Genomic DNA, 26,211 nt, shown 5'->3' with positions numbered 1-26,211 from the left:
TACTTAATTCGGAATAGTAGCCCGAAGGAATCCAAGGAAGGACTCGTTTGGTTCCGAGATCCAGGACCAAGTACTTGCCTCCCTGCTTAGATGCAGATACGCACGCGAAGGTCAAAAGACAGTCGGTTATATTACAAAGCAGGAACAGAGACCCCAACTGGTAGCAAAGGAGGCTTGGTCCATTCGGTGTCCAGCTAGGGACAATTTCCTCTCTTTTCCCGTGCGGCAAGTTTCAAGCATCCTCCTCGGCATCGGCGACGGCTTCTTGCACAGATCGTCCGGCGGATGACCTACCTTTCTTCCTCTCCAGATCGCGTTGTCTCCTATGTTTGTGTCCGGCTCTCCCGTCCCCTCCCAAGCTGTGCTCGTCCTCGATACCACCGCCTTGGCGATCCGACAAGGAGCTTAGTTCGCGATGCTGAACCGAGACTATCCAACAACCATCGGCTCGGATCTTTCGAGAGAGTTCCTCCGCGAAGGCGACACTGCGATGTTTCCCTCGTTCACACATGATGCCGACAACGAGTATCGACGGCCCCGTAGGGTATAAAGGAGTCTCCGTGCTCGTGTCGACCTCCTCACGAGCAAGTCTCATCTCACGCATCTTCGCCCGCACGGCCTCGGTAATGAAACTTAATCTTGCAGCGGCGGCCTTATTAGCCATGACTTCCTTGCGCAGATGGGATGAGAGGCCAGTGTGCGTCTTGCGGAGCTTGGCAGGTGGATTTTTGATATCCCTCACCGAAAAAGTCAGCTGTTCGACAGTGCCGGGCCCTGAGAGGGTGAGTGGGCCGTTGGAATGGCCATAGGAGACGATAGCGAGCTCAAAGTTCGACACGGCCTTTGCTTTTGTGGAAGAGACTTCGGTCTCGGAAACCGGATCATCATCGTCGCAATTTTCCATGGTGCCTTTTCTCCGTCATTTGTCACAACTGCTGGACGAGTCACCAGAGGTTGGAAGACATCATTCGCGGACCGCGGCTATGGTTTAGCAGGCACCCGGGACGGCGTATTTATGGATATCTGGAACTCCGCCTGCAAGACAATATCGGTTCGAGACGTTCTCGAGGTGGGTGTCCAGATCATGAACATGTAAGCTGGTTCTCCGTAACTAGACGCGCGGGGCGTTTTCCGGGAGGAGGGTGTGTCATTCCTTGGCACATCACATGATAACACGTGACTCAGCGTTTGGAATTGTGCTGACTGATTCTTACACAATCAGCCCTGCGGAAGGTTTTCCGAAAATCTCCATCGGCATTTGTTCATCTGCGCCTGCGACCTTCTCATACTTGGGGTACAACAAATGCTATTGAAAGATCTTCATAAGCTGCAAGCTGCCTATCTAATGCTGGTGGTCGAATCGTGCTTGCCTATTCTAGTATGTTCGACTGTCCATTGTATCCTGCAGGTATAAGTAACTTCCCCTCTCTTTCCGTGAAGTGAATCTGCTGCTTTTTGACTACCATCACAACCTCACTTCTTATTGCACAATACTCCAGCACTCTGGCCTCGACGAAGACGTTTCTTCAACAAGCGAGACCGGCCCTCAGCAACATTATACATCGCATACAGCCAACAGCCACCGCTAAATCTATAACAACCCCCTTTCTAGGACTACCTCTTTTCCCCTCTCGGCTCGCGTCGACCACGACAGCAAATATGACGACCCCCCGGCAGATCAAATTCTCCTTCCTCGCTCGCGAACAATCAGAAGGCGCGGGTGCCGTAGTACGGCGCTCGGTCGGCACTCCAAAACTGCGCAACTTCACTCCGTTTCTGATGCTCGATCACTTCAGGATTTCTCCTGGTGCAGGGTTTCCGGACCACCCTCACCGAGGACAAGAGACGATCACCTATCTCCTAAAGGGTGGTGTTAACCACGAAGATTTCGCCGGCCATGCAGGAAAAATCGGGCCTGGTGATTTACAATTCATGACGGCAGGACGGGGAATAGTGCACGCGGAGATGCCAGTGCAAACCGAAGATATCAGCATTGGCATGCAACTCTGGGTCGACTTGCCCGAGAACCTCAAATCCTGCGAACCCCGCTACCGCGATCTACGCGCAGCGGAAATCCCAATCGCAAAGACCGACGACGGAAGAGTCGAAGTGAAAGTCATCTCTGGTAAAAGCCAAGGCGTCGAGTCCGTGAAAGACCTGGCTTACACACCTGTGTGGCTTCTCGATATCTCGATTCTACCTGGTGGAAAGATTACGCAAGAGCTTCCGCAGGGATGGAATGCATTTGCATACACGCTTGAAGGAGCGGTGACTTTCTCCAACGGCGCCGACGCACATAAAACAGAAACAGTCACACCCTACCACAACGTTGTGTTCGAGCAAGCCGGCGACCTGGTGATCGCTTCAGTCGAGGAGGGTGCACAGAACGGCGCTCGATTCATCCTCGTCGCCGGTCAGCCACTGGACCAGAATATTGTTCAGTATGGACCATTTGTGACCACTTCCAAAGAGGCCATCTATCAAGCCATGATGGATTTTCAGACGTCGTCCAACGGATTTGAGAGGGCGGCCAATTGGGAGAGCGAGATTGGGAAGAGTATGGGTCGGGTCAGATAAAGGGATTTCGATTGGAAAAAGTTCACGCGAGTACAAAATACTCTTTAAGAGGTGACATAGAGTGGGATTTTTGAGCCTTGTTTCGTCTTGTATAGTATAGTGCGGCATCAGTGTCACAACACGGATGGATGTATACCCAAGTGGAAATTAAGACCCTATAATGATGGATTTTACGTTGACATACACATCGTCGCAGAACTACATCTGGTGGTGGACATGATTTCACTCGCTCTTTTGCAAAACGAGATACCTATTCGACACTCCCACATGGAGGGGAGCCTATTGAATATCTCCTAGGCTACTACTTTTATTCGAAAATGTAGCTTTTGCATGCCTTGTCTATGTTTTGTCGTGTCATGCCGCGTCTGCCGCGTCGCGTCGTAGACGTCGCAGGGAATAGCAACGGTGTCGACCAACCGACCCAGCTCGGAGAGAAGCAGTCCACATCATCCGTCCATCCGCACTCCATATGAATGTAGTATTGCGGTGCGGTGTGAAAGCCACGACTCGAGTCGTGCGCACAAATTGTATGTACCGTAGTGGTGACCTCTTCGCTCGATGCACGGCTGATCGAGGAAAAAAAAATTGAAATGAGCCTCGCCTGCTCGCTCGCTTGTTTGATGTTTGATGTTTGAAGAGTTGTTGGATCATCCATCCTCGAGCCTACATACATACCCTGGGCAGAGTAGATAGGTAGATAGTTCCCGTTTTGCTCCCGGTTTGAAACCCCCCCCCCCCCCCCCCCCCCACACAAACAAAAGACATCACATCGCAATCACCGCGGTCCGGTGGTGCGCCTATGATTCCTCTGCTTCCTCTCCTGCGCCGTCGGTCTCGCCGACGGTGCCTGTCATGCCGTCGTCCTCGTCCTCAAAGGTGTGCAAGGGTACCTCGTACAGCCTGATCACCGGTTTATTCGGGTCCTTGACCAGGACATATTTCCTGTCTTTCGCGGGTGCTGCGTCTTCTTTCTCTGCTGCCGATGCTCCTTCTTCCTCTTCGTCAGCGGCCTCAGACATGCTCCTGACGAGGTCGACGATGGTTCGGACGATACCCCAGCCGTTGGAGAAGCCCAGGTTCATCTGACTGGCGAATTCGCGCGGCTTGTATCCCACAACACCGAGGATGACGTGGTTCGCTGCGCTCTTTGGATTCGCTCTCGACACAAAGCCGAGCTTCATTTGATCCGCCTTGGCAAGGATTGCCTGTGTCGTCCATCTCGCTAATTTGCAGCTGTTGTTCTTCATTTCCGTTGCGACCACGGCACCCCTCTGCGAGGTGAGTTTTGTGCGCCAATCCAATGCACCACCGCTGCCTTGGGCCTTATGATCAAATTCGTTAAGCGCTTTGAGCGTGAGGAACTGATCCTCCCCTGAGATGTTGTTCTTGATGGCGGCGTCGAGTTCAGTGCGGACGATCAGATTGAGAGGTTCTTCGTCACGTTCTAGCGACAGGTCGAAGCGGCGGTATTTGTATGCCTTTGAGGCGAGCGGGTCGGTTTCTTCAGAAGCACTGTAGAATGGGTTGGGGTGAGGGAATTCGACTTTGCTGTTGGGATTTTCGATCACGGTTTGGAAGGCGAAGTTGTGGTTGATCATGGTGGCTTCCATGGCGAGGTTGGATGGGGTGTTGATGCTATCCGGTTTCACTCCGGTTTGTTGTTGGGAGGGCGTACTTGAGGTGTCTGCTTCTAGAGGTGCATCGGCGGCATTTTCATTGACCGTGACCAGGTCAATAGAACTGTCCGGCCGTTTGTCCAGGAAGATCTTGTCACCATGCTTCAGGATCACGATGTCCCAGCTGTACACAGAGCGAGTCGCACACATAAGCATGGAGAGGATATCCGAAGTGGCGAAGATGGTGGCCTCGTCTTTCTCAGCCAGTTCTTGAATTACCGGATCGGCCGAGGTGGTCACATTGTATGCGGCCCGTTCAAGGGACAGGAGCTTGCGCTCAGTGTTCTTCACAGGAGCCTTGTCGTAGGACCGATCGTAGTAGTAGAGGAACCCGTAGCTATCAATATCTTCTCCGTCAGGGGTCTCGAGGTTGAGTTTTGCGAGTCGGTTAAAGTCGATTTCCTCCTTCATGACCCAGTCGGGGCGGATGTTGACTGAAGCGTCACGATTTCTTTGCGGTTTGTCGTAGTCTCGCCACCCGAATCGTCGACCTCTTCCACCTCGACCGCCTCTCTGGTCGAAGAACTGTCCTTGCTGTTGACCTCCTGTACGGCCTTGTCCGACTCTTTGGAATGCTCCTCTTTGTCCTCGTTGGGCAGCCCCTCGTTGACCTCGCCCGCGGAAGACCGTCACTCCGCCTCGACCGAAGCCACGGCCCTTTGCGGTTGTTCTGGTGTTGTCGACGACAGAGAAGGTGGCTTCGTCTTCCGCGGCTTGCACGGCGAAGAGAGAGGACGTACCTGCGCCATAGACTTGCTGGTCTGGACACACATTGTCAGCTACGTCCTGTGGTCAGAGGATGGAGAGATCTTACCTCTGTAGTTTCTCCCGTATTGTCTGCCACCTCGATCTCGACCTTCTTTGCCTTCTTGTGTCCAGTCGGCCATGCGACCTAGTTTATCACTTTTGGAGTATGGGGCATATGGGACGCCATCGAGGGTTGTCGTGGTGGTGATTGCAGGGCCCCATTCGTCACTGACGCTGAGTCCACCGATTGTTTCTGCAAGATTTATCCCGGGCATATTGGATGTTGAGCAGATACGAGAAATCCGAGCCCAAATTTGTTCATCGACAAATGTTCAAGTCGCAAAGGAATAGTGGGGTGTAAATGAGCGCCAAGCATGGAAATCTGTTCGCCACGCTTCATTCTGTTTCGGGATTAATTCGACGCCGCCCTGTAATTTTCGGCCAGCCTTCACCCAGAGCCGGGCCAATCGTCTTACTTGAATCTCTGCGCTAACCTGGATAACTAAGGGCGGCGTGAAGACTACAGCCTTGCCCCAAAAGGGACTGTTGATTTGTAGCAAATTGGTCTTCGCCTTAACAATAGCTCTCCTCGCTAGCAATTTTCCTTGCTCGTTCGGTCACCCCTCCGATCGATCTGAGAGTGAGACAGGATGCATTCCAATCGCCCTGGTGCAATCCTTTTTGCATATTCGAGATGTGGCTGGCAAAAAAAAAACACCATTCGGATTAACTCGAACTGATTTGCGAGGAACTTCCTTTCGGAAAAACTGTGGCTGTGGCTCCTCGGGCTCTAACGACAAGCTCCTTACGGTACGCATTTTGTCGCTGATATCTGATATTCGGATGAAGATCTTGTGTCTTTACTGCAGGCGTCGGAAGCGTCGTACGCGATACAACATTAAATCCTAGATGTACAGAGGGCGGAATACACAATAATACGCTCGTGTTGCCGGCATCATGCAGTCTTCAGCTGCCCGCCTTCAACTTCCGCTTCAACTTCACCGCTCAAGCCAGCCTTACTGCAAATGGTAGCCCAACCCGTGACTGCGATTGTTACAGAGGTTAGGGGGCCTTCTACCGTTCCCACGCACAGCGTCTTCAGGCAAAGTTTCAGAAATCAGAGTTCAAATAGGAAGATATGTCCTCACCAGCCCAACCCTTATAAGCAACTTCTTCAACTTCCACCGAGTTCCAGGCATAGAAGGTCCTCTGCACCTCTATGACGCTATCTATCTGCGAAGATGGACGGAGATGACTTCGAGTAGAGACACGAGTTGGAACACGTACTAGTTGCACAGATGGCCATCAGATGCCGTATTACGGTAAGAACGGCGAGAGTTGTTGTGAATTATTGCCTTTCCTTGCCTTGCCCTGCGTCTAGGGCCACCCACGGCTGAGATGCATGCTTATACATACATATATACGTCCACCACCATGTCTCATTTCTCATTTGAGACTCTATTGTTTATAAAGACCGTGGGTCTCTTCCGGAATCGTGGTCACCTCGTTTTCCTCCCTTATGTTACACAGTAATTCATCTACAATAATATACATCCAAGGTTCAACCGGGTTCTTGGACAAATATGCGCCTCATCCCACTCCTTACCATTGCCTTCACGACCATAAGCTCCGTACAAGCACAATCCTGCAAAACACGCAACGAATGTCCGGGCGATCAGGTCTGTGCCTGTATGTTTTCCTTGCGTGATTGGAATGGCCCATCACAGCATTTGCGCAGGAACTGGCGGATGTCGTGTTTGGTGTACTTCGAGGAGCTGCTGGCGAAGGGGAGGTTGGAGATGCTCTAGGACCAACATCCCATAAGTCACGGCACAGAGTTTGGGGAAGCTGGGGATGAACAGGGTGGACTCCAGGCGCTGATGTATTTCCTGCTCGTTCGCAAGGGTCGTGGCGATCACAGCCTGAGGCGCGAGGAGCGTGACCGACGCGTGACGCGGGGTCGCGGTACGTTCTCACCGCGGCTCCCTGCTCGGCCAACCTTCCTTTTCACGCGCATGTCCAATCCCAGCCCTCCGCACCCAATCGGGAATGGCGTACATGAGCCAGCGAGCCGGGATACAGAAGCATCTTGCTAAAGACGTCACTTATTGTCTTTCTGCGAGCTGCTCGTATCAGCGTGATCTCCCGCATCCTTCGACCACCGCAGCCGTCTGAGTTCGCAACTCTCCTCACCAGCGACTATGTGTCTCCATGAAAACTCGTCCAAGATTCGGCGACGAATACGACATGGTCCGCGCGGGTCGCGGCTATCTCTTTGAATTACAGGCCCCTGACATTGCTTTCCAAGAATTCAAGAGATCAAGCGCAGGAGCAGCTGACGAAGCGAACGGAAGAGTCGATATCATGTCCATCATCGCTGGTGCCGGAAGGAAATAGCATCGTTTCGCATCAGATCACCAATTCAACCACTTGGAACCCACACCAAAGATCTGCCTGACCCAAAACCGGACTTGTATACCAGGGCTCTACCCAGTTTAGTTAACCGGAGTGTTCGCCATGATCTAGGAAAGCAGATTACTTCAGGGCACAGTTCAACCTCTCTTGGTCTTTGTATCTGCCGTCGGTGCAGCCATCAAAGACATTTTATCCACCATTCTTCGACGCATACGTCCAATTTCTACTTGGAATTCCCTCAGGATAAATGGTATGTAGGAACTCTATGTTCTGCTGCACCTCTAGCCCCGAGAAATCGCCCGACTTGTCAAAGGTCCGTGGCAGGTGTTGGAAAATGGAAAATGACGTTGAACAGAAGCATTAAAGGAAATCTGATGGCCAGGCCGATCACATAGTCCCTTCTTGATGATGCATGTGCCCGTCATGGTGAGGGGATACAGTAAATTGGCCTGGCGGCGGTATCTATCTACAGCCCATCTGTAAAGACTGAGAGGGGCTCAAAAAGAAAAGAGCCGTTAGAAACTGATACATGCGTCACAAACAAGCAACAATGGATGCGCAGCTCATATCTTAGACAGCCATCCATACAAGAATCCGAAATCATTCACCAGCAACAGATCATCTCTGAACAAGCGCAGTCGCTGGCCACCTATATCGCCGATCGATCATGAGTACATCTCATCGATCTCTGCCGTGTAATCTGTCCCCAGTTGGTCGTATGTTTCTGGTTTTGTTGCAAAGATACTCGAGAGAGCATCCCGCAGCTCGAAATCTTCCATCACTGCCCCGAAACCGTAGCATCGGACTTTGCTTCTGATGGACTCAATCATCCCCAAGACATCCTCCCGTGTGAGGGTAGCGTAGTTCCGGTGACCCTTGAGCGATTGTAAAGCCATGATGGGCGTTACTTGGCCGCTGGGAATAGCGCTGCCTTTAAGGGTTTGGCTCAGATTGAGCAAGTTATTCAAGATCTGTACTGACTCGGCATCTGGCACTTTGTGCTCGTACGTCGGCACCAACCCCCCTTCTTGCGCGGGAACTCGCGAGATGTGGCTTGGAGGTGGGCAGGTCGCCATCAAGGCATGTCCAGAATATAGCGCTTCTTCTTCATTATCGGGTGAATCCGCCGACCGTCGGACAAGGTACTCTTCGTGATCACGACAAGTCTGCTCCAACCTGAAAGCAAGTGGTCAGTCGCGAAAGTCTGAGGAATGGAAGGCAGTATCCCCACTTACTTCAAGATGAAATCAATGCCCAATTGGGGGTCCCTCTCGAAGATGCCCGGCATATCCGGTGTAGCTACTTCTTCCTGTTTGATAGCGAACTCTTGAATTTCTGGTCCCTGAGGCGTACTGGCGTACTGAGTTGTTCCGGGTGAATGACCCGACACACTCATAGGGCCACCGTTAAGATACGCTTGAGGGGAATAGCTGCTTGTAGCGGATGCGGGTCCTGTCACGACAGCTCCATAACCAACCGATCTAAGCCCAACGGATGGGGGACTTAAGGTACTCATTGACGAAGGGGTCATGGAATTCTCTTCTCGCTTTGGTTTCAGCGCCAGCATGGCTTTCCGGTTCTCCAGTTCGTTTTCGAATGCGATTCCCCGAGATGTGAGGACTTCTCTCAGTGCCACGTTCTCCCGTTGCTGATTCTCAATTACCAACTTTTGCTGCTGGATGGTTGCGTCTCGCGCATTTTGCTCGAAGACGAATACTTCACGTAGACGTGCGAGCTCCATTTCTAAGGCTTTGATATAGTTCTCTTTCCGTTCCCGGTGTGTTCTGATAGATTATTGCCTTTAGCAAATGGCTAGAGGAGGACAAGAACTTTGCATACCTTTGAGCTTGGCGATTGAGCTCCTGCCGCCGGGTTTGTGCTGGTTTACTGTCTGGTTTAGGACCTCTTCTTTTAGCAGGTTGACCGTCTAGTTGTGGTCAGCTCTCAACCCAAGATCAGACGGATTAGAAATGCATACCTCGAGTGATTCGTTTTTGCATCCCCCCAAACCCCTTAAGAAATCCCATGTTCACCGTGTTGGTGGGTGTTTTTGCGTCAGAGGGAATTCCATTGTCTGTAATTAATCCCTAGTTAGCCTCCAGATCAATAAGAGACGAGAGACACAAATTGCGCTCCTTTGGTTGATTCGAACATCGATTGACGATCCTCGCCTCCACTCATCCTCGGCTTTTAGCACAATAAGATAGTACCGATTGCCTGAATGTACACGATAGTGGAACTATTTGCCATTCGAGAATAAGACCATGGTGGACCACCTCATCGAGATACGCAACCACCCATAAATCCAGAAATGGGAAGAAGGGAGAGACAGCAGGCGACTCACGGTAGGAAGTGCCAGGCGCATAATCTTGACCTGACCAAGTCGATGGGTCCATTTCGGAAGATTGTTGCATGTTGGCATGCATATGAGTCGGATGCGATGTCATGAGAACAAATATGCTGCCTCCAGCAACCCCTCGCTAACAACGACGCCAACTTTAATTGATTTGCAATCTGATAGAAGAGAAGTCCGGGGTAAACCCCTGGACGTTGGGCTCCGATTGGGAAGAGCTGGCCGCAAAGGAAGCTCGGAATTGGTAGCAGCCGGTCAGAGCCAGGCGAGGATGGAAGGCGCGGTTCTTGCGTTCGGAGAGGCCGCGCAATGGCTTAAACCGGAAAGGAAAGTAGAAGACAGTGGCAAGAGGGTCGGGATAAGGATTTGGCAGTTAGCATGTCGTTCTGAGACTAATCATGAGACGAGGTTGGAATTGCGCCGTGAAAAGCCAATCTTGACGCGGGAGGATCTGGAATCAGGATGGAGGGGGTCGAGCGCAAGGCAAATATTTTTATGGCGGGACAAGAATGCTGATCGCGGTAGGGAAAATCAGTGCAACAATTCCGTCACAGGTGTCCTGGCCAGAGCGATTCGCAGGCCAATGATGGGCCGACAGCGGTTGCAGTTGATGACGGCAAAACAAAGACGTGTTCGAAAAGTGTACAAGGCAGGAAAACGGCGACGTTGAAAGCTGAAACAGAAGCAGCGTGGTCGAGCAAGGCGGAACCGGGTCGATGCGATGTCCACACCTCTCGACCGTTTACGGTGAGGTGCCGTGAGGTCGAGACCCGAAGCACAGAAAACGGAAGGACAAAGGGACCCCGATGGGATGACTGGCCCGCTGCTTTAGACGCCAGATGGCTCAGTGCTGCTCAGGGATAAGGGTCCACGAGATGGGGGTTGAGTCCAAGCTTAGAAACTCAGTCTCCTGATGTGCTAAGAACCAATTGGCCGGCGGGACTGTGTAGCCATGTGTGCAAGTTATACCTAGGTTGGGGTGTCTATATCGCAGCCACGGCCCAGTGCGCACTGGGGATTGTGGAGGGCCGGATGCAATCACGCAGGATTGTCAGCGGTCTTAAGTGGGAGAAGGTTCCCTGGAGGCCTGAGCTCGTCTTCGTGTTGCGGCACGGAATGCGGGAGTGAGAAACCGGTGTTTCTCCAGATGAGGATGATTGACGATTGGCGAGGATGAGGGCGATGGTTGTCGCAGGATGGTTAGATAGTGGGATGTAGCGTTACACAACTGGGAGTCAACGCACGACCGACACGAACTGTGTGACCTGCGTCGCGATCGGATGCGCAGGGTGGGCGCAAGGGGGTGGCACCGGAGGAGGAGGGAGTCGGTCGATGGTCGGTGGTCAATGATGGATGGATATCATGGAAAAGGAGGGCAGAGGCGCCATCGTTTTCTCTTGCGAGGAAGCCAGCCGTTCAGTCAGCACCCGAAGTCAGTGAAAAAAAGCACAAGGCACTCCCAGCCCAGTCCATCCAATATGCAAAGGCACAGCCACAGTACGAGGTAGCCGTTGTATAGGTAAGCACTTGCAGCCTTGGGAGAACCCAGCAGTAGCAGGTCATTCGTTCATCCGGCTAGGGCCCGGTGTCAGAACCCACCATTTCAGGCAAATGCAGGTGCTTAAGGACAACGACGAGTCAGGTGCTCGCCTAGCCCAGCGATGGGAGGTGCCTACCAAGTAGGTGCCTACCTGCCAAGTGGTTAGTAAGCCTATCTGCATGTCAACAGGCGCAATTGCGTCAATGGTGCCCGCACGGTGGTGTCCCAAGAGGCTAATGACGCCTAACTGCCGCAGTGAGCTAAGTAAGAGACCGCTGCAACGGGGCCTAGTGACCCTGGGACAATCACTTAGCCCAGACGCCGCAACGGTGTCCACAGTCAGCTCATCAATATTGCACTTGAAGACGCAGCCAGGACACATCTTGCAGACCTCTTCTTGTCGTCTTCCACCTACCATGCCCGTCAGGTCCGATGAACTCGTAGTGAAGAATGGCCCGGCAGAACAAGTTACGATAGCAGAATCAAAAAAGCGAGCGGTGCCGCGATTCAATCTCAAGCATTGGTGCAGCCGAGATGAGATCGACTTCTTGTGACATCTTGTTCACTAGAATGCACTTACCAGCTGCCTCTGACCTTCGTCCACTCATTTGCTTTCCCCCTTCGTCTCTCAGAGTTTCTCAAGTCTCTGATGGTGAGCTACCTGTTCTCAACAGCATTCATGCCATGGCCCATGATGATGATTCTGTCTCTTTCATGCCGTTTCCTGGGTACCGTTTCCTGGGTGCCAATCCCTTGCACTGTGCTCTCCCTACCGCTTCCGATGTCTGTTGCACCAGCTTTGTCGTCCAACGTTCTGCGTGCGTAGCGATCCCGTTTAGCGACAAGTCCCTTCCTGCTCACTTCCCCGGGTAGCGCGAAGATCATTCGTCCGGCGCGAATAATTACTAGAAAGGGAACTCTTCAACTGTCGTGTGCCATCATGTCTCTTGAGCAGATTGATCCTAGCCCTGGTCTGACTTCTTCCTTTCAATTCACAAAGGCTTTGAGGATCTTGGGTCTTTGCGAAACGGCAGCTGAAAGTGACGTGCTTTTCTCCGGCTTGGATATCTAAAAGTTGGCTGCTCCTTTATAAGCAATATCAGTGCTTAGAGACAGGGCGAAACCGCGGTATAGTGGTTTCGACGCTCCCCAGAGTCCATCAGTGGCCGATCTGTCGGACGCTCGTTAGTCACTTTATGCCTCCCCTTTTCCACCCAAGACGTACCAGTATCGTAGCTGTGGATGATGTTATCGAATTATGTGCCCGCTGTTTGGCGACTATAGCCCACGAAGGACAAGGACAAGTTCCAACTGGTGAGTGTTGAACATCTGGCCGGGAGGAGTGATGGGAGGTTGTATTAGTGAAGAAGGGCTCTAGCAATATCGATCACCTGGGGGAAGGAGCATCAGTGGAATGAGCTGCTGGTGATCAAAATCACCAGGGAATCTGCTACACCGACTCAACAGCCACGGAAAAGAGGCTCGGGGAGGGAGGAATGTGATTGACGGTGGTGGGCGGGTGGTCGACTAATACATGTATGCATGAGATCTCCAGGTTTGTCTGCATCCCGCATCTCTCTTGTCTCTTGCATACCAAGCGGTTGGATGGCCCGCATGGTTGGACTCATTTGGGGTTGGTAGTCTTTGATTTACCCGGGATCTGGAATTGGATTCTATCTAACAGTTTCCCCGATTATCCGACTAAAGGTTCAAGACCCTCTACGTTGCTACTTCAACTTCACCACCTGGATCACACTTCGCGAATCGAGCGCCGTGGAGCGTGGAGCGTGGATTGACGTTTCCATGAGTGACCATGAGTGAAGTGGGATCTTGCACTACCATCTCAGATAGTCTTTTGGCATCTCTCACTTCACATCCTTCTCGCTTCGACCACAATTTCGTCATTGGCCCAAAAATGGGCGAGACCCGAGACTTGTTACTATAATGACGGTCGAGAACGAACTCCTAGTTCATGTCAATGCTGCCAGCACCGCACGAGATGACAGACGGTACATTGCCATCGCGCAATCCATTCTGGACTTCAGGCCAGCCATTATTACCAGAGTTTCTGGCCCTGGCCCTCATCCGCCGTCCTCTGCCTCTCGAGAGGAGTTAGGTGGCGCTGATGAACACGAAGTCGTCGTCGATACTAGGTTGGTGTCCAATGTCCGCAGATTAGTGCAGGGTGAAAGTGATTGGATTGCCCCAGCGGCTTGAGACTTGGCCATGGCCCATGAGCATTCGTGCTGTCTGAGCTTACTTTGGATTGCTGCAGGAAGACTTACTATGCATTAGGAGTTCCTTATCGCATCAACGAAACCTGCCTCGCCCGAGCACTGTGTTTGATCTGACCTCAACCGCCGATCCCACCAAGCTATCTCAAACTGGAGGAAGCCGTCGACGTGCCTCTTCAGACACTTTTTCTTCCAGCATCTCCTTTTCGGCCTATTCCAGGTCGAATGCCAAAAGGGCGGAAAGGAACGTGCAAGATGTCAAGAATATCTCTGCCCCTCTGTTAGAGCCTCAGTCTCAAGTGTGTCCGACTGACTCTCTCTTGACTTCCACAAAGGTCAAGCGAAAACGGAAGCAGCCACGAACGGAAATGGACTATTGCAATATCGAGGATGTCGAAGTGGCTGCAGCCCAAGCCTCTGATGGCGATGCGACGGATTCCACAGAGTCTGCATCGTCGTCTCAGCTGAGGAGCAATGCTATTTGGAGGGTAAACACGCACGAGCCTCTACCCCCGAAAACTTTCTCTGTCGTCGATTTGACAAGCCCAGCTCGCCCCGACGGCCCAGGTTACCTTGGTCCTAATCCTCGCTCAGTAAAGACAAATGGTTCGCGACCACAAGCCTCACCGATGGCCAGCCTGGCCGCTTCCCCTACACCCCGCCCGCAAATCGACCATCAGATAAGACTCCTGCCAGCGGAGATTCGAGCCCCGAATCCTCAAGGGGGCCAGCTGGAGTTTACAACTCATCTTACCCAGACGCTGAAGAAGATGACGAACGGGGAGGCACCCTTGCTCAAGCATTTCCGGCCGGCATTTGTCAGTCGAGACATCAAGGTGCTCGAGCGAGGATACTGGCAATTTTGGATCAAAATAGCAGAGGAGAGTATTGTGAAAGAATCAAGACAGCCTCCGAGAGCAACCCTGAAGCTGCTAGGGTCTACGGCACGCAAGGAACGTGGCAAGGCCGCGGGTGTGCGGGAGCTAAAGGCTCTGTGGACCGAGTGCGAATTCCTGCAGTTCTGGAAGAATGTGACAGTGGTTATCGAATCTGGTAAGGTAGGATGGGCGACACGGATGACAAAGGAGCTGGAAAGTGACAGTCTCTGGAAGATCAGGGCATTCACATGGGGAGAGACGCTCGGACACATTTGGATGTTGTTTTTGGTTTTATCAGATCGACTGACGGGGAAAGTATACATGGAATGGATCTCTGGGGATGGTGCAGTGGTCGTCCAGATGTCACATGGAAAACGCCAGTCTGGGGTATGGATGAGAAAGGGGCCGGAAGGGGCACGAGGGGTCTGGAGTTTGGGATAAGGCTGTGGCAAGATGCATGGAACGAGCTGGTTTGGAGGAAGATCGACATTGATTTTGGGGGCAATTGGAATGGCCGTGGGCAATTGTTTCTCTCTCTCTAGGATATAGAGTACCAGTCTCTACGCATGATTCAACATTTATCCTTGCAGAATGCAGTATAATCGTACCACCAACCACGGCACCCCGTATGGAGGGTATCCGGATCATTGTGGCTGGGGAGATGAGTATGGCGGTTGGCCCATGGACCGTAGTCCATGAACGACCTGATGGCCGGGGTCCGGTGCTGAAGGGCTCAAGGATCTTGACGGCTAGTGAAGCGGAGGTTCGCTCTGGACCGACTGGATGGTTGGACGGATGGATGGCTGGATGGCTGGATGATTGGCATAGACGCAGGACGCAGGATGCAGGATGCAGGATGGTGGAGGGAGGATAGTGACCTGTGAGCTGGGAGCTGGGAGCTGCGGCGGTTTGCTTGTCGTTTTTTTCACCGGTGACTGCAGACTGCGCTTGACTGCGCTTGACTGCGCTCGCAAAAAAACCCAACGACAAGAAAATCGCATGTGAAAGATTCCGTGGCCTCATCCATTGCATTACTCCTGACCTTCTGTCACCAGCTGCATTCTGTTGACTTGCATTGACACTGCAGAAACACCCAGAGTCAACATTGTCTTCACTTGAATCTCATCTCATTCCCTTCATCTTCATGACTGCCGCCTCTTGCCGCATTCTGCGAGCTTCTCGGCCCGTTCTCCAGTCCGCGTCAACACGTCCCAACAGATCCTTCAACTGTCACTCAGGCCTGACTTCGACTTCACCTGCATCTTGGACTCACGGCTGGGTGCACTTGACCAGCTGACGGCTGTCAAATCTCCTCCTTCTGCGCCTATCTCGCCGTATTCAAACCTACCTTCACCGAGATTTCTCGGCCTTAGCTCATCTTCACCCTTCCCGACATTCACCAATCCGCCGATCTATCCCCCTCCATCCTGGTAGACACATCGTCCCCTTGCCGCATCCACTGGTAACGTCTCACAAGTCTAGGCTGCCTGAGAGCAGCCTAGGAGAAGAGCTGGAGGCGTTGTGCCATTGATGTTGGCAACTCAAAGAATGTCGTCCCATGGCGGACAGCAGAACTTCCCTTTCGGTTGTACGGCATACACCTCTTCTTTCGTTCCCTACTCCTCTGTTCCTTTCACTGGAGATACAGTTACTCACGTCTACCCATTAGACCAACCTGAAAACCTTCATGGAATCGGTTTGCCCGAGTTTATGACCCCGGGCCCTCCTCCGGGCCAGCCTTTGCTGAACGCACACGAGAATCGCGACCTGGACAACTTCTTCCAAGGCTTTGATCAAAATGGCGCTGCCAACAAAGCCCTTACGCACACTCAGTTCAATTCCCCTGCCGACCATGACCACCTCTTTGATATGCCCCCGATGTTTGTGGGTTCGGACACTGCGTTGGCTCAGCGGTCCATCATCGATCAACATCAACTAACAGGAGCCGGATTCCTGTATGGCGATGGCTTTCTGGGACATGACATGAACACGGTCTCACAGACGACTCCACTGGTCCCTGGAATGCACGGGATTTCGTACAGTGATGCAACATTCCCAAATCCTCTCATCACTCAGCTCCAATCCGCGGTATCAATGCAACCGGCTTACACTCAAGGTTGGCAACAGTCCTATCCACCTCAGAACGCAATCAGGATTCCTCCGCAGGGTCGTCTAGGAATGGATTTTGGCACCGATTCTCGATTTCAACCAACTGGCTATGCTGCTCCTCACAATCCTATGGATCCTGACCTGCCTCAGGGATTGCAGATGAATAACCCCATTGGCGAGTGGTTGGAACCGGCCAGTGGAAGCACCACCCAACCAAACACACAGCCAAATACCCAACCGTCAAGTCCCACTTGGTCAAAGAAAAGAAATTTTGACGACTTCGTCAGAGATCAACAACCGCGCAACGGCTTTCTTGCCTCGGCACAGCAGACCAGCATGGCTCAACCATCTCCTCCGCAGTCCAACCCTCGCAGGAAGCGTTCTGAGATCAAGACCGAAAAAAGGACATCAATTTCTCAGCCGCCAACACCGCTATCCAACAGCAAACCACATTCCCCGCTCAACTCCAACGACCCAGGTATAGGTGAGCAGGAGCCAGATGCTGAGGCAGAGGCCGACAGGGAAGACGACGAGGACGCCACAGAACAGCCCAGATCACCTTCCCCGGCACCCTGGCCGGCCTCTAAAGCTCGCCCTCCGCGAAACACAAAGGCTCCCCCTCCAAAGCCCCCTCGTAAGAAGAAGGCCAGTGCGAATGCGTCTACTCCAAGTAAGCCCAAGTCAAAGGTCCAACGGCCCAGCGTCACCTCCACCCGTGTACCTCTTAGCCTCGAGCAAAAGAAAGCTAATCACACGAACTCGGAGCAACGCCGTCGGGATGCAACAGCCCGTGCGTACGCTGAACTATACGATCTGGTCCCAGAACTTGAAGACATGGGGAAGCAGAGTACAATGAAAAAGCTCGAGGTCGTGGTGGCTAAGGTCCAGCGTGTGAAGCAAAAGGTTGACGAACTAAGGGCGAAGCTCGGCATGGATCCCATGACTGGAAGGCCAATTGGCGGTCCAACTGGAGGACCAGCGATGCTCTTGTACAGTGACGTTCCGGGCTGGCGCCAATGACCGTGGGCGAAATGCACTCCTGCTGGACCACAGCACAACTCCATCACACAGCGATAAAAGGACAACAGGACCGTGACCGGAGTCCAATTCTCTGAAGACGGGAGTTGGACCAGCCGTTTGGCAGCCACGAGGAAATGAACGAAATGACGACCGCTTTACGACAACCTTTCACACTGTGCAAAAGCCCTTATGCGTTACATATTTTACCCCTTGTTACTCTTTCTACCAAGATACCCCACTTACAATGATCGAAGCTTTTGATGACGGCAACGGCGGATTGGACAAAAGGTGGATCGCCGTGGGTGGATTGTTGAATACGAGATTTTTAATCAGGATCGAGGAAAAGAACAAACCAAAACTTGCCTGCCTGTGAAAAGAAGGAAGAGAATCCCTTCTGTGACATCTTCCAAGTACGGTTGCCGGAAGATCACAAGGTGTGTCCCAGACGGGCTCTCCACCAAATTCATGTCCGCACCGATTCTCCCAGGCAAGAGATGGCAATGGATGGCAAGGCTACTAATAAGGCAATTCGACATGCCAAGAGGGGCTGACGGAGCCTGTGAGGCTGAGCTATTTTTGCAAATTCTCCAAGAGTTGGCGTTGTGCAAACATGATTGATCAAACCTCGCTTGCTTCCAAGGATCCTTGCAGAGATGAGATGAGGCGTGGTAATCCTGTACAAACAAAGGGAAGCAGACGATTAACTAGACATGATCATACCAACCTAAGCTTCACAGTGGTGCCATCCTTCCATAGGTCGAATCGAATCGAAGACATCCACTTCCTTTGACATGTCTTTTTCGCTTTTGCCTTTTCTCTGTTCTCGCTTTCCGTCTTCATCATTTAGTTGATTAGGGGAGGCGTTCTCTCCGCCAGAGGGTTTCCATAATAGACATGGACAAGTAGCTCCTCGTCCCAACCATTGCTTACTAGTCCACGGCACTGACCGAATGGAGTTCTCTCTGACGGAATTTATCAAACGTCCCACTGCAGCCTCTGGCACCTCTCCCTGAGTACCTTTGCAAGCAGTCCACCATCCCCGCCCCCAGCGGAATTCATCGCGAGGACATCTGCTATATCTATGGCTCTCTTAGCCCAGAACTGCGGCATCATGACAACAGGATCTCCACTTTGTTTCTTCTCGTGCTTGATCTCTTGATTTTGCTCGACGCCATCCGCCATTGCGGATTCAGAGTTCGATGAGGGCGACGACGCATAGAGATCAATGGATAGATTGAAGAGTGTAGCCGCGAGCCACTCAAGTTCCTCCGGTGGATAATCTCGACTAGGAGCAGACCTGGCCAGATCCAGGGCATGTTCCGTGATTCTCGCCACAGTGCTCAGATGTTTTCCATCCCTCGTGCTGTCTTTTTGGGTCTGGTGAGATTGCGAGCCCCTCCAATCAAGAACAATTTGCACCACACACCTCATCCATCTTGCAGCTTGATTGTTGTCATAATCCGGATGATTTCGCAGACCAGATATGAGCTTGGCGAGCAAATTCGTTGTAACAGAAATCGGCAGCATATGTTTGGCCGAATCCTGATCGAGGGATCCAGTGGAGGCAGAAAGGATCATGTGGGCAAAGATCGAATAGGTCTTCTGAGGTGGGTTGAGTTGCACCATTTGGTCGACTATCTGAGTAAGAGAGAGTTCGTCAAGAACCTGAGCTTGACCGGGAATATCTGTCTGACTTGTAAAGGCCATGAAGAGCACAGCTTCGAACGCCAGGGGAGCCAAGACGATGAGTTTCTGCGTGATAGCCTCAAGAAGTTCCTCCGTCATGATGCCCGTATTGTAACTCTCATGTAAGACTTTCCGGTGAGCATGAATTTCCGTGTACTTAGCGATTACATTCCTGTACAAAATAAACTTGATTTCTGCCGGCGACTGCGGCGGGGCCCTGCTGGAATAAGCCGTCTTCGGAACGTCCGTTATATATGATGTAGAGGCGGGTCTCGCCTCGATGGTGTACAGGATTGCTTGAATGTACTTTGCCTCGGCTTCAAGGATATGCTTCTCAGATTGAGCTTTTTCTGGAGCGTTGGCAGGATATTGGATCCGGACAGAAGGTCAGTCTAAGGGGACGAAAGAGAACCGGAGCCTGCACTCACTTGACACGAATAGTGCAGAAGGTCGATGACATATTTTGCCGGCCATGACTTGAGGTATTGCACAGCAGTGTTGTAGCTGGTCTTCTCGAACCATCTGCTTTCCTGCAGACGATAATCTAATGTCATCCTTTCTCGTTCTTGTTGTTTTTGCGTGAATAGTGCTGCTGGTCTGAGTTAGCTACAGCAGCGAAATACGATCAGATAGCGCACCGGACTTGAAGATTCCACATAGTCGAGACAGAAGCTCTTCGTCGATGCCGTTAGCCTCCGAAACTGCTAAAAGGAGAAGGCGGGCTGTACATCTTCCCAAGTTAACACGAAGGCAATATATGGTTTTAGTTATGTCTCACCTCAAAAGGGCATATGCATCGATTTCCGGTGGCACGTTGTCATTGTATTTGTCCAGAATACGCTGCAATAGCTGCGCTCCCTGGAATTTGCTACCATATTGCGTAGCCTCTGAAACAGCGGCGAAGAGTAGTTTGTTCCGGTTATCGTGCACGGTGGCGAGGGAGGCTAACGTCGATCTCGCTGCACAGCTATCATTCTCATAGACCACTCGGCTAAGGGCAGATGATCTTACCGTCGGCTTCATCCCCACGGCGCAAAGCGAGACAATATCGCAAATATCGAGAGAGGGCATGCTGTTTTCGCGCTGGTGACATCTTTTCGAGAACTGCATGAGCAGCATCGAGATTGTGCAGATCGATGTGACATTTGACTATCTTCCTGATGCCAGTAAGCGGATTGCACTCAAAAGGGACAAGTATCATACCTCTCAATCTTCCCGATATTGTTATCTCCGGCATTGCTGAACAGTCGATGTAATGTAACATGACACCACTTACTCGTAGTCTCTTTCAAGCCATGCTCGAAAGTATGTTCGATTCGCTTCCAAAATAGCTATATCGTCAGCATCTCTTCCCAGTGACAGCGGTAGCAAAACCTACAACCAGTGCACCGTGAGTCGCCTCCGCGCTCAGGGCCTTGTTCCAGGCTCGCTGGATCTCATCGAATACTCCTTCGAGAAACGATGGGTCGACAATGTTGCTGTCATTGCTTTCCGCTGTCATGAGCCAAATCAACGTAATTATCGCGTTTTCAGTCCAGGTGTCCTCATCACTTGGAGCAAGTCTTATGACAATGTACGACTCTAAGACTCGAATAGCATCTGAAGTGCTAACTTGGGTCAGTTTGATTCTCATAGTGCTTGTTGTTCGCACCTCAGAGATTTTAGACGATGCACATAGTGCAAGATTCTGCTGACCATAAGAAAAAAGTATTTTACCAATTCTAGGTGCTGGCTCACAACTTGTGATTCGAGTGAATCAAGGGAGCAGATCGGACAATCTTCATCAGCTCTTCAAAAGTTAGGGACATTCACAGACAACGTTATGGGAGAAACGGTCTCACCTGCAGAGAACGCGTCAGGATTTGGGGACGGATCTTTCGCGTACACCTCCAATTGAAGCAGTATGACAGGAAGCTTGTGGCCGAATTCCTAAAATTGTTAGTTTCCTTTTGAGCTATTTTTGAAATCGAAATAATTACCTGGCGAAGTGCGTGGAGGATTTGAAATGCTTCGTGACCGGCTTGCGGATCCTCGGTCGCCAGCAGAGCTCGGACTGCTGAACGCATGAGTGCTGGCGGCAACATCGACGAGAGATTTTTCCTACCACATGTATGCATGAGGGTAAACCTTAGATCAAGAATATCCATATCTTCGGCCTGGGCTGCGTATTCATTCGCGAGCTGGCAACCTCTTTTGAGCCACTTTGCAGCAAGAGTGCCCTTTTTCTGGTTGAGCTGATCATTGCCGATTTCGTAGCATAGGTCAAGTAGTTCTCCGATACGACTCGGACCCAGATGGGGTCGGATTGCCTCAAGTTGGGCATAGAAATGCTCGGCTAGTTCGGTTCGCTCTTGCTTCCATGCCTGTTTCCTTAGCTGATATCGACAAAGGGCTTCTGGATACAGACCAATCCGATGCGCAGCAACAAGTATTGTGCTTTCAAGCTTTCGGTGATTCCTTTGATGTGGGGGTCGTCGTGTTCGGCGCTCTTAAGGAGATCTTCCTGTTTTGGAGCTAGCTGCTCGATGACCTTGGAGGCGATGTCAACAAGGCCGGCATCTGGCGCAAAGATGAAGGTTAGGCGAAGAGTGTTCGAACGGCGTCACAGATCCTACCAAGGCAGCTTTTGCTGGCTCTGAGTGCATTTTTAAACAGTCGGTGTTGGCCTATGCTTGAGTAAGTTGAATTCTGCACCTAGGAAAGGGATGAGTGCACTCTTCCACTTTGAACTCGCCGAACTTTCGAGAAGGAGATACGAGAATACCCGGACTGTCGCATAGATCAGAGGAGGACGGCTTCTAGAGTGGTAATAATACGCTTTGCAAGGTTGGCGAGCAGCTGCGGACTCCCTCCGCTCCTACACAATTTGCAACAGGTGTTCCAGAGTGCAACGCCCTTACGGTCGAATTCAACCCGTTGGCCGGGAGCAAGTGCCTTGCGCGGGAGAGGAAGAGCCTCCAAGTAGATCGAGAAGTCAGGAAAGTTTTCAGGAGGTATGCTCACTTCGTGGTTGAGGACGGTCTCAAGGTGAGAGGCGAAGTCTGAGATTGTACGGTTAGTCCGTTTCAGTCAGAGTGAGGTCGGGCATACCGAGAATGGATTGAGGAGCCTTGCTCGCTTGCTCGTTTGGTAACATTTGAGAAGGGTTGACTGCACGCAACAAACATTGAGCAAAGAACGTGTGGAGGAACCAGGGGCCATCATCTTGTGCATTGGGGGGGCGAAGCTGGCACGTGACCGCATCAAATGCAGCCTTCACAAGACATGTGAGACCACATTAGACGCAAGAAGTTGTGCGCCATTAGAATACTCAAACATTGTGACATTGTCATCATCAGAGGTTGCTATACACTAAACATAGGTGTCTTGTACTTCAACGTTTTCCAGGACTCATGGGCAAGAAGTTGCCCACAATCAGTGAGGGTCTGTGAGAAACGCCTTAGTACGAAGGCAGGGCTAGAAAACGCTGGGACTTACATATTGTGATTATCTCTCCGGATTGTGAAGGAGAAGCAGCAGTGGATGTCGGCAGTATCAGCGCCCGCCGCGGGGCTGCGCAGAGTACAGCTCGTGAGCATAGCCTTTTGCTGTTGGTCGAAGCAGATGGCACAGAACTTCTCCCAGTAACTGACCAGCTGATCTTCGACGATGATCTCGTGTATGGCAAGTTTGCCCTGCGTGTCCACTCGTCAGTCTGTCTTCTGACCGCCTCCGAATCTCGTACTCACATCACGAAGTGATTCGATGGGTACCTGTATCAGTTCCGCCATTTCCTTGTTCCCTCGAAAAATCTCACCCGTCCTCCTCCAGCAGCAGGCCGGAATGGCCATGCTGGCGAAAATTCTATCATACTCCATTAGACTCCTCTCAAACCACATCTCCACCAGCACCAGCTCAATATCTGTCAGGCTCTGCATTCTCTCTCTAAATTTTGGTCGGAACTGGTCCAACTGCATCAAGATCTTGTGACGCGAATGTGGCTTCATGTTCTTCTCCATGTACTTGTTGAGCCTTGCGTATCCGTTCACGTAGTTGAAGGGCCGGAGCATTCCCGCATCGTACTTTGCTTTGAGCAGCTTCTGCATGCGCTCTTCGGGTGGTTCAGCGCCCGTTGGATCTGCTGCCATCATGTAGTATTTTTCTCGCGCTTTGTCCGATATCGGCTTCACACTCGGTGGTCTCGATATCAGAGCCGCGTGGGTCGCGTTGTTCTGGTTTGCGGCCTGTGCGTTATTGGTATGCTCCTGGGAAACCAGGGGTTCAACCCCAGCGGGCGGGAAAGAAGAAGCAGCCATAGAGTTCATGAAAGAAGGGTCATTGAAAGGACCCTGGAATTCCTCGGTGGAATACATTCCTGTCTCTTCAAATAGACTGTTGCTGAGGAAGTCGTTCAACAGGTTGAATTCGTCGGTGACTTCGTTTGCATTGAACATGTAGTTTGGATGGAAGGCATGCATGTCATGAAGACGACCTTGGACTCCGGCCCATGGATCATTATAACCGAAATCTGCACGTCATTAGGGACAACAGCTTTCCCCCTCAAACAGTTTGAGACACAACTTACGCGGGTGAGTATTACCATTGATGCCAGCACTTGGAGCTGCCGCACTCGAATTAGAGACGGCCACGGTGTCATTTGTGGACGGTCTCAGTCCAACATTGTCATCTTGCAGTAGGTTAGGAGTAGAGTCGTCCATCACGGCGGGACCAGGCAAGCTTGGAGCCGTGGAAAAATCATCCCGTGGAGGAGACTGCTCGTCCGCCCCAGCAGTGTCTGAGTCGGTCTTGGATTTCTTGTGATAGCCATGCCCTTCTCTTGGTTCATCATGACACAGATGGCCGATGTTTCTCTTGATGCAGCGTTTACAAGGTCGGTCCTGAGACATGGTCCCCCAATGGGAGGGTCGTGTTAGCCAAACAGAACTTGAGTGGACGATGTCGAGCTCGACACCGAGGGCCAGGGAGTCGTACAGAATCGCAAGTCATATGCTGTGTATCCCAAAAACAAGCAGTCAGCCCATTATGTGTCTTTCCAGGTACTCGAATCTCGGTACTTTCGTGTGCCAGAGGTCAAAGTAGCTTACCGAACGTCGACAATATACACATGCTGAAGGAAGGTGTCAGTCCCCACCATCACTAAGAATCCTTGGAATGTATACAGACCATGGTTCACCTTGCGCTTCTTCTTGGGCTGATCCGTGGACGGCGAGGTCTGGCTCGACTTGCGGGGCGCAGTTGGAGAGGTGGCTTCGTTCAAGCTGCTATTTGGCAGCGCAGTTCGGCTGTCGAAGGACGTGTTCATGCCATTGCCTGCATGGTCAGGCTCGTCGGCGAGATCTGACATTTGCCGACAAGTTGCAAATCGGACGGCGGCTTCAAGGATCAAACAAGGGACTGCGGGTAGTACTACGTGCAACCCGACCGCATGGGCTCATGGTCTGGAGGAAGCGGCGCAGGATGCTTTTACGTCAATTGCGTAGAGACATAGGGCGCCAAGGTCGAGAAAAGTTGAGGAGACGAAAGCAGAATGCGAACCTGAGGCAGAAGAAAGACGAGCCTCGGAGCGCGGTTTGACTCAGGTACCTCGTCCAAGCTCGTCCCTCTGGGCCGGTGCCGGAAGGCTGGCACTTGGAGTCGATCCGTGAGAGGCGGCGGCGGCGGCGAGGCGGAAACCCCGCAATCTCTTGTGATTTCCAACTGTGCGGTGCGTGCAATGCGCAGATGTCTGAACCCTGGGTGAGTGGAGCCCGGCTTCCTGCATCCACGGACTGATCTCTATTAGTCTGGGCTAGATGCACGGCTATCTGGCCACAGACTGGGGAAATCTGTAAGGAGTATGCTTTTTCATTGGTGTTCTGCATTACTTCGTGATAGGGACAGTGTTGTTACAGCTTTCCCGCATCGAAATATTGGTAAGAAGCCCCGGAACTATTTTTACAGATGGCCTCCTTTCCCGCCCTTGATGAAGAAAAAAGATCCTGCACCACACTCGAAGTCGAGCCCCGAAAGGAGCATGCGCCCGAGCTCCTAGACGTCTTCGCTATAAGTACTCGCTAAGCCGAAAGATGATCCGCCAATGCCCTGGTCGATAGCAGACTGTGACGACGAAGGCCGGCTAAATGTTGATGCTTGGTCGCATTCTCTTCCTGCCCTTGGTCCCGCCCGGTGTGCTGTCCTCCTCTCGTTCTCTGGCTCTCTTTTCGCGCTGGTCGAGCACCAAACTCAGAACATCGAAACCAAACCGTGGATACTCCAGACACATCGCTTTAAATTCGTCCTCAGCTTCGTGGCGCAAAACGTGCGATCGGGTGGCCCAGAAGGCAGCGACAGGTCTGCGGATTGTTATATCATCTGCCGGCGTGTTGCCATAGACGAATCTTGCGTATGCGATCTCTCCAACAGCTGTTGAGTTGATGCGATGGATCTTTGAGTGTGCCAGCGTCTTGAGGTCAGGCAGTCCAAGCTTCTGGGCCAACGTATAGACGCGAGCATGTTTGAGAAGCTGTGCGCCAGTATTGTCTATCTCCGGGACTGAAGGATCAGGTTCCAGCCCATCAGGGGTGTCTGCAAGGCGTCGTGGGAAGTACTCGCCCGTGTATTGGTATTGGAGGAAACACCCCACTGCATCTAATGATTCGCCGGGCATCTCAATAATGAGGGCGTCGTCATCAAGAGTCGAGAGCATTTCGCTAAGGTAGGGCGATCTTTCGAGGATGGCTTTGTGGGCGGTCAAGGTAGTTTCGTCGTCGCCGCTGCCCACGATAAGCTGGACAATGGGTGACTTGAGATAGTCAAGAAATATAGCTTGAGGATTGGAGGGAGTATTGCCGTTGGCGACCACTGCGTCCTTGCCTGCGTCTTCCCCTTTCCCTTGGGTGGTATCATCTTCCGCCTCTTGTGTCTCCCCCACGGTCCCCATCACAACGTCAGCTTCACCTGAATCGGCGGCTTGGGCGCTTTCGTCGCGATCAGCCAT

At 51.9% G+C, this 26,211-nt stretch overlaps 10 protein-coding genes across 10 annotated transcripts; 4 read left to right on the top strand and 6 right to left on the bottom strand.

Annotated features, from left to right (window-relative positions):
• Positions 1-232: 232 nt before the first annotated feature.
• Positions 233-904, bottom strand: Z519_07260 (uncharacterized protein; the record flags this gene model as incomplete). Its single annotated transcript, XM_016764995.1, has 1 exon — positions 233-904. The coding sequence occupies one exon, from the start codon at positions 902-904 to the stop codon at positions 233-235; it is 672 nt and encodes a 223-aa protein (XP_016618945.1).
• A 755-nt stretch (positions 905-1,659) lies between these two features.
• On the top strand, positions 1,660-2,577 carry Z519_07259 (uncharacterized protein; the record flags this gene model as incomplete). Its single annotated transcript, XM_016764994.1, has 1 exon — positions 1,660-2,577. The coding sequence occupies one exon, from the start codon at positions 1,660-1,662 to the stop codon at positions 2,575-2,577; it is 918 nt and encodes a 305-aa protein (XP_016618944.1).
• A 797-nt stretch (positions 2,578-3,374) lies between these two features.
• Z519_07258 (eukaryotic translation initiation factor 3 subunit D) lies at positions 3,375-9,829 on the bottom strand (the record flags this gene model as incomplete). The annotated part of the gene is made up of 8 exons (XM_016764993.1): positions 3,375-5,014; positions 5,068-5,253; positions 6,830-6,972; positions 8,091-8,591; positions 8,651-9,199; positions 9,255-9,342; positions 9,394-9,489; positions 9,760-9,829. 8 exons carry the CDS (start codon positions 9,827-9,829, stop codon positions 3,375-3,377), a joined length of 3,273 nt encoding a protein of 1,090 aa, XP_016618943.1.
• A 3,423-nt stretch (positions 9,830-13,252) lies between these two features.
• Positions 13,253-13,525, top strand: Z519_07257 (uncharacterized protein; the record flags this gene model as incomplete). The annotated part of the gene is made up of 1 exon (XM_016764992.1): positions 13,253-13,525. One exon carries the CDS (start codon positions 13,253-13,255, stop codon positions 13,523-13,525), a length of 273 nt encoding a protein of 90 aa, XP_016618942.1.
• Positions 13,526-13,910: 385 nt separating this feature from the next.
• Z519_07256 (uncharacterized protein) lies at positions 13,911-14,861 on the top strand (the record flags this gene model as incomplete). Its single annotated transcript, XM_016764991.1, has 1 exon — positions 13,911-14,861. The coding sequence occupies one exon, from the start codon at positions 13,911-13,913 to the stop codon at positions 14,859-14,861; it is 951 nt and encodes a 316-aa protein (XP_016618941.1).
• A 1,107-nt stretch (positions 14,862-15,968) lies between these two features.
• On the top strand, positions 15,969-17,549 carry Z519_07255 (uncharacterized protein; the record flags this gene model as incomplete). Its single annotated transcript, XM_016764990.1, has 2 exons — positions 15,969-16,008; positions 16,090-17,549. The coding sequence occupies 2 exons, from the start codon at positions 15,969-15,971 to the stop codon at positions 17,547-17,549; spliced, it is 1,500 nt and encodes a 499-aa protein (XP_016618940.1).
• Positions 17,550-18,524: 975 nt separating this feature from the next.
• Positions 18,525-22,371, bottom strand: Z519_07254 (uncharacterized protein; the record flags this gene model as incomplete). The annotated part of the gene is made up of 13 exons (XM_016764989.1): positions 18,525-19,565; positions 19,664-19,827; positions 19,874-19,965; positions 20,014-20,194; positions 20,247-20,392; positions 20,439-20,566; positions 20,614-20,842; positions 20,973-21,024; positions 21,077-21,164; positions 21,215-21,598; positions 21,643-21,794; positions 22,136-22,276; positions 22,326-22,371. 13 exons carry the CDS (start codon positions 22,369-22,371, stop codon positions 18,525-18,527), a joined length of 2,844 nt encoding a protein of 947 aa, XP_016618939.1.
• Positions 22,372-22,608: 237 nt separating this feature from the next.
• On the bottom strand, positions 22,609-24,121 carry Z519_07253 (uncharacterized protein; the record flags this gene model as incomplete). The annotated part of the gene is made up of 4 exons (XM_016764988.1): positions 22,609-22,660; positions 22,713-22,909; positions 22,964-23,742; positions 23,800-24,121. The coding sequence occupies 4 exons, from the start codon at positions 24,119-24,121 to the stop codon at positions 22,609-22,611; spliced, it is 1,350 nt and encodes a 449-aa protein (XP_016618938.1).
• Positions 24,122-24,315: 194 nt separating this feature from the next.
• On the bottom strand, positions 24,316-24,579 carry Z519_07252 (uncharacterized protein; the record flags this gene model as incomplete). Its single annotated transcript, XM_016764987.1, has 1 exon — positions 24,316-24,579. The coding sequence occupies one exon, from the start codon at positions 24,577-24,579 to the stop codon at positions 24,316-24,318; it is 264 nt and encodes an 87-aa protein (XP_016618937.1).
• Positions 24,580-25,350: 771 nt separating this feature from the next.
• Positions 25,351-26,211, bottom strand: Z519_07251 (uncharacterized protein; the record flags this gene model as incomplete). The annotated part of the gene is made up of 1 exon (XM_016764986.1): positions 25,351-26,211. The coding sequence occupies one exon, from the start codon at positions 26,209-26,211 to the stop codon at positions 25,351-25,353; it is 861 nt and encodes a 286-aa protein (XP_016618936.1).

This window comes from Cladophialophora bantiana (genome assembly GCF_000835475.1).
Source record: "Cladophialophora bantiana CBS 173.52 unplaced genomic scaffold supercont1.10, whole genome shotgun sequence".
Classification (NCBI taxonomy): Eukaryota; Fungi; Ascomycota; class Eurotiomycetes; order Chaetothyriales; family Herpotrichiellaceae; genus Cladophialophora; species Cladophialophora bantiana.
This window is presented reverse-complemented; position numbering and strand designations above follow the sequence as displayed.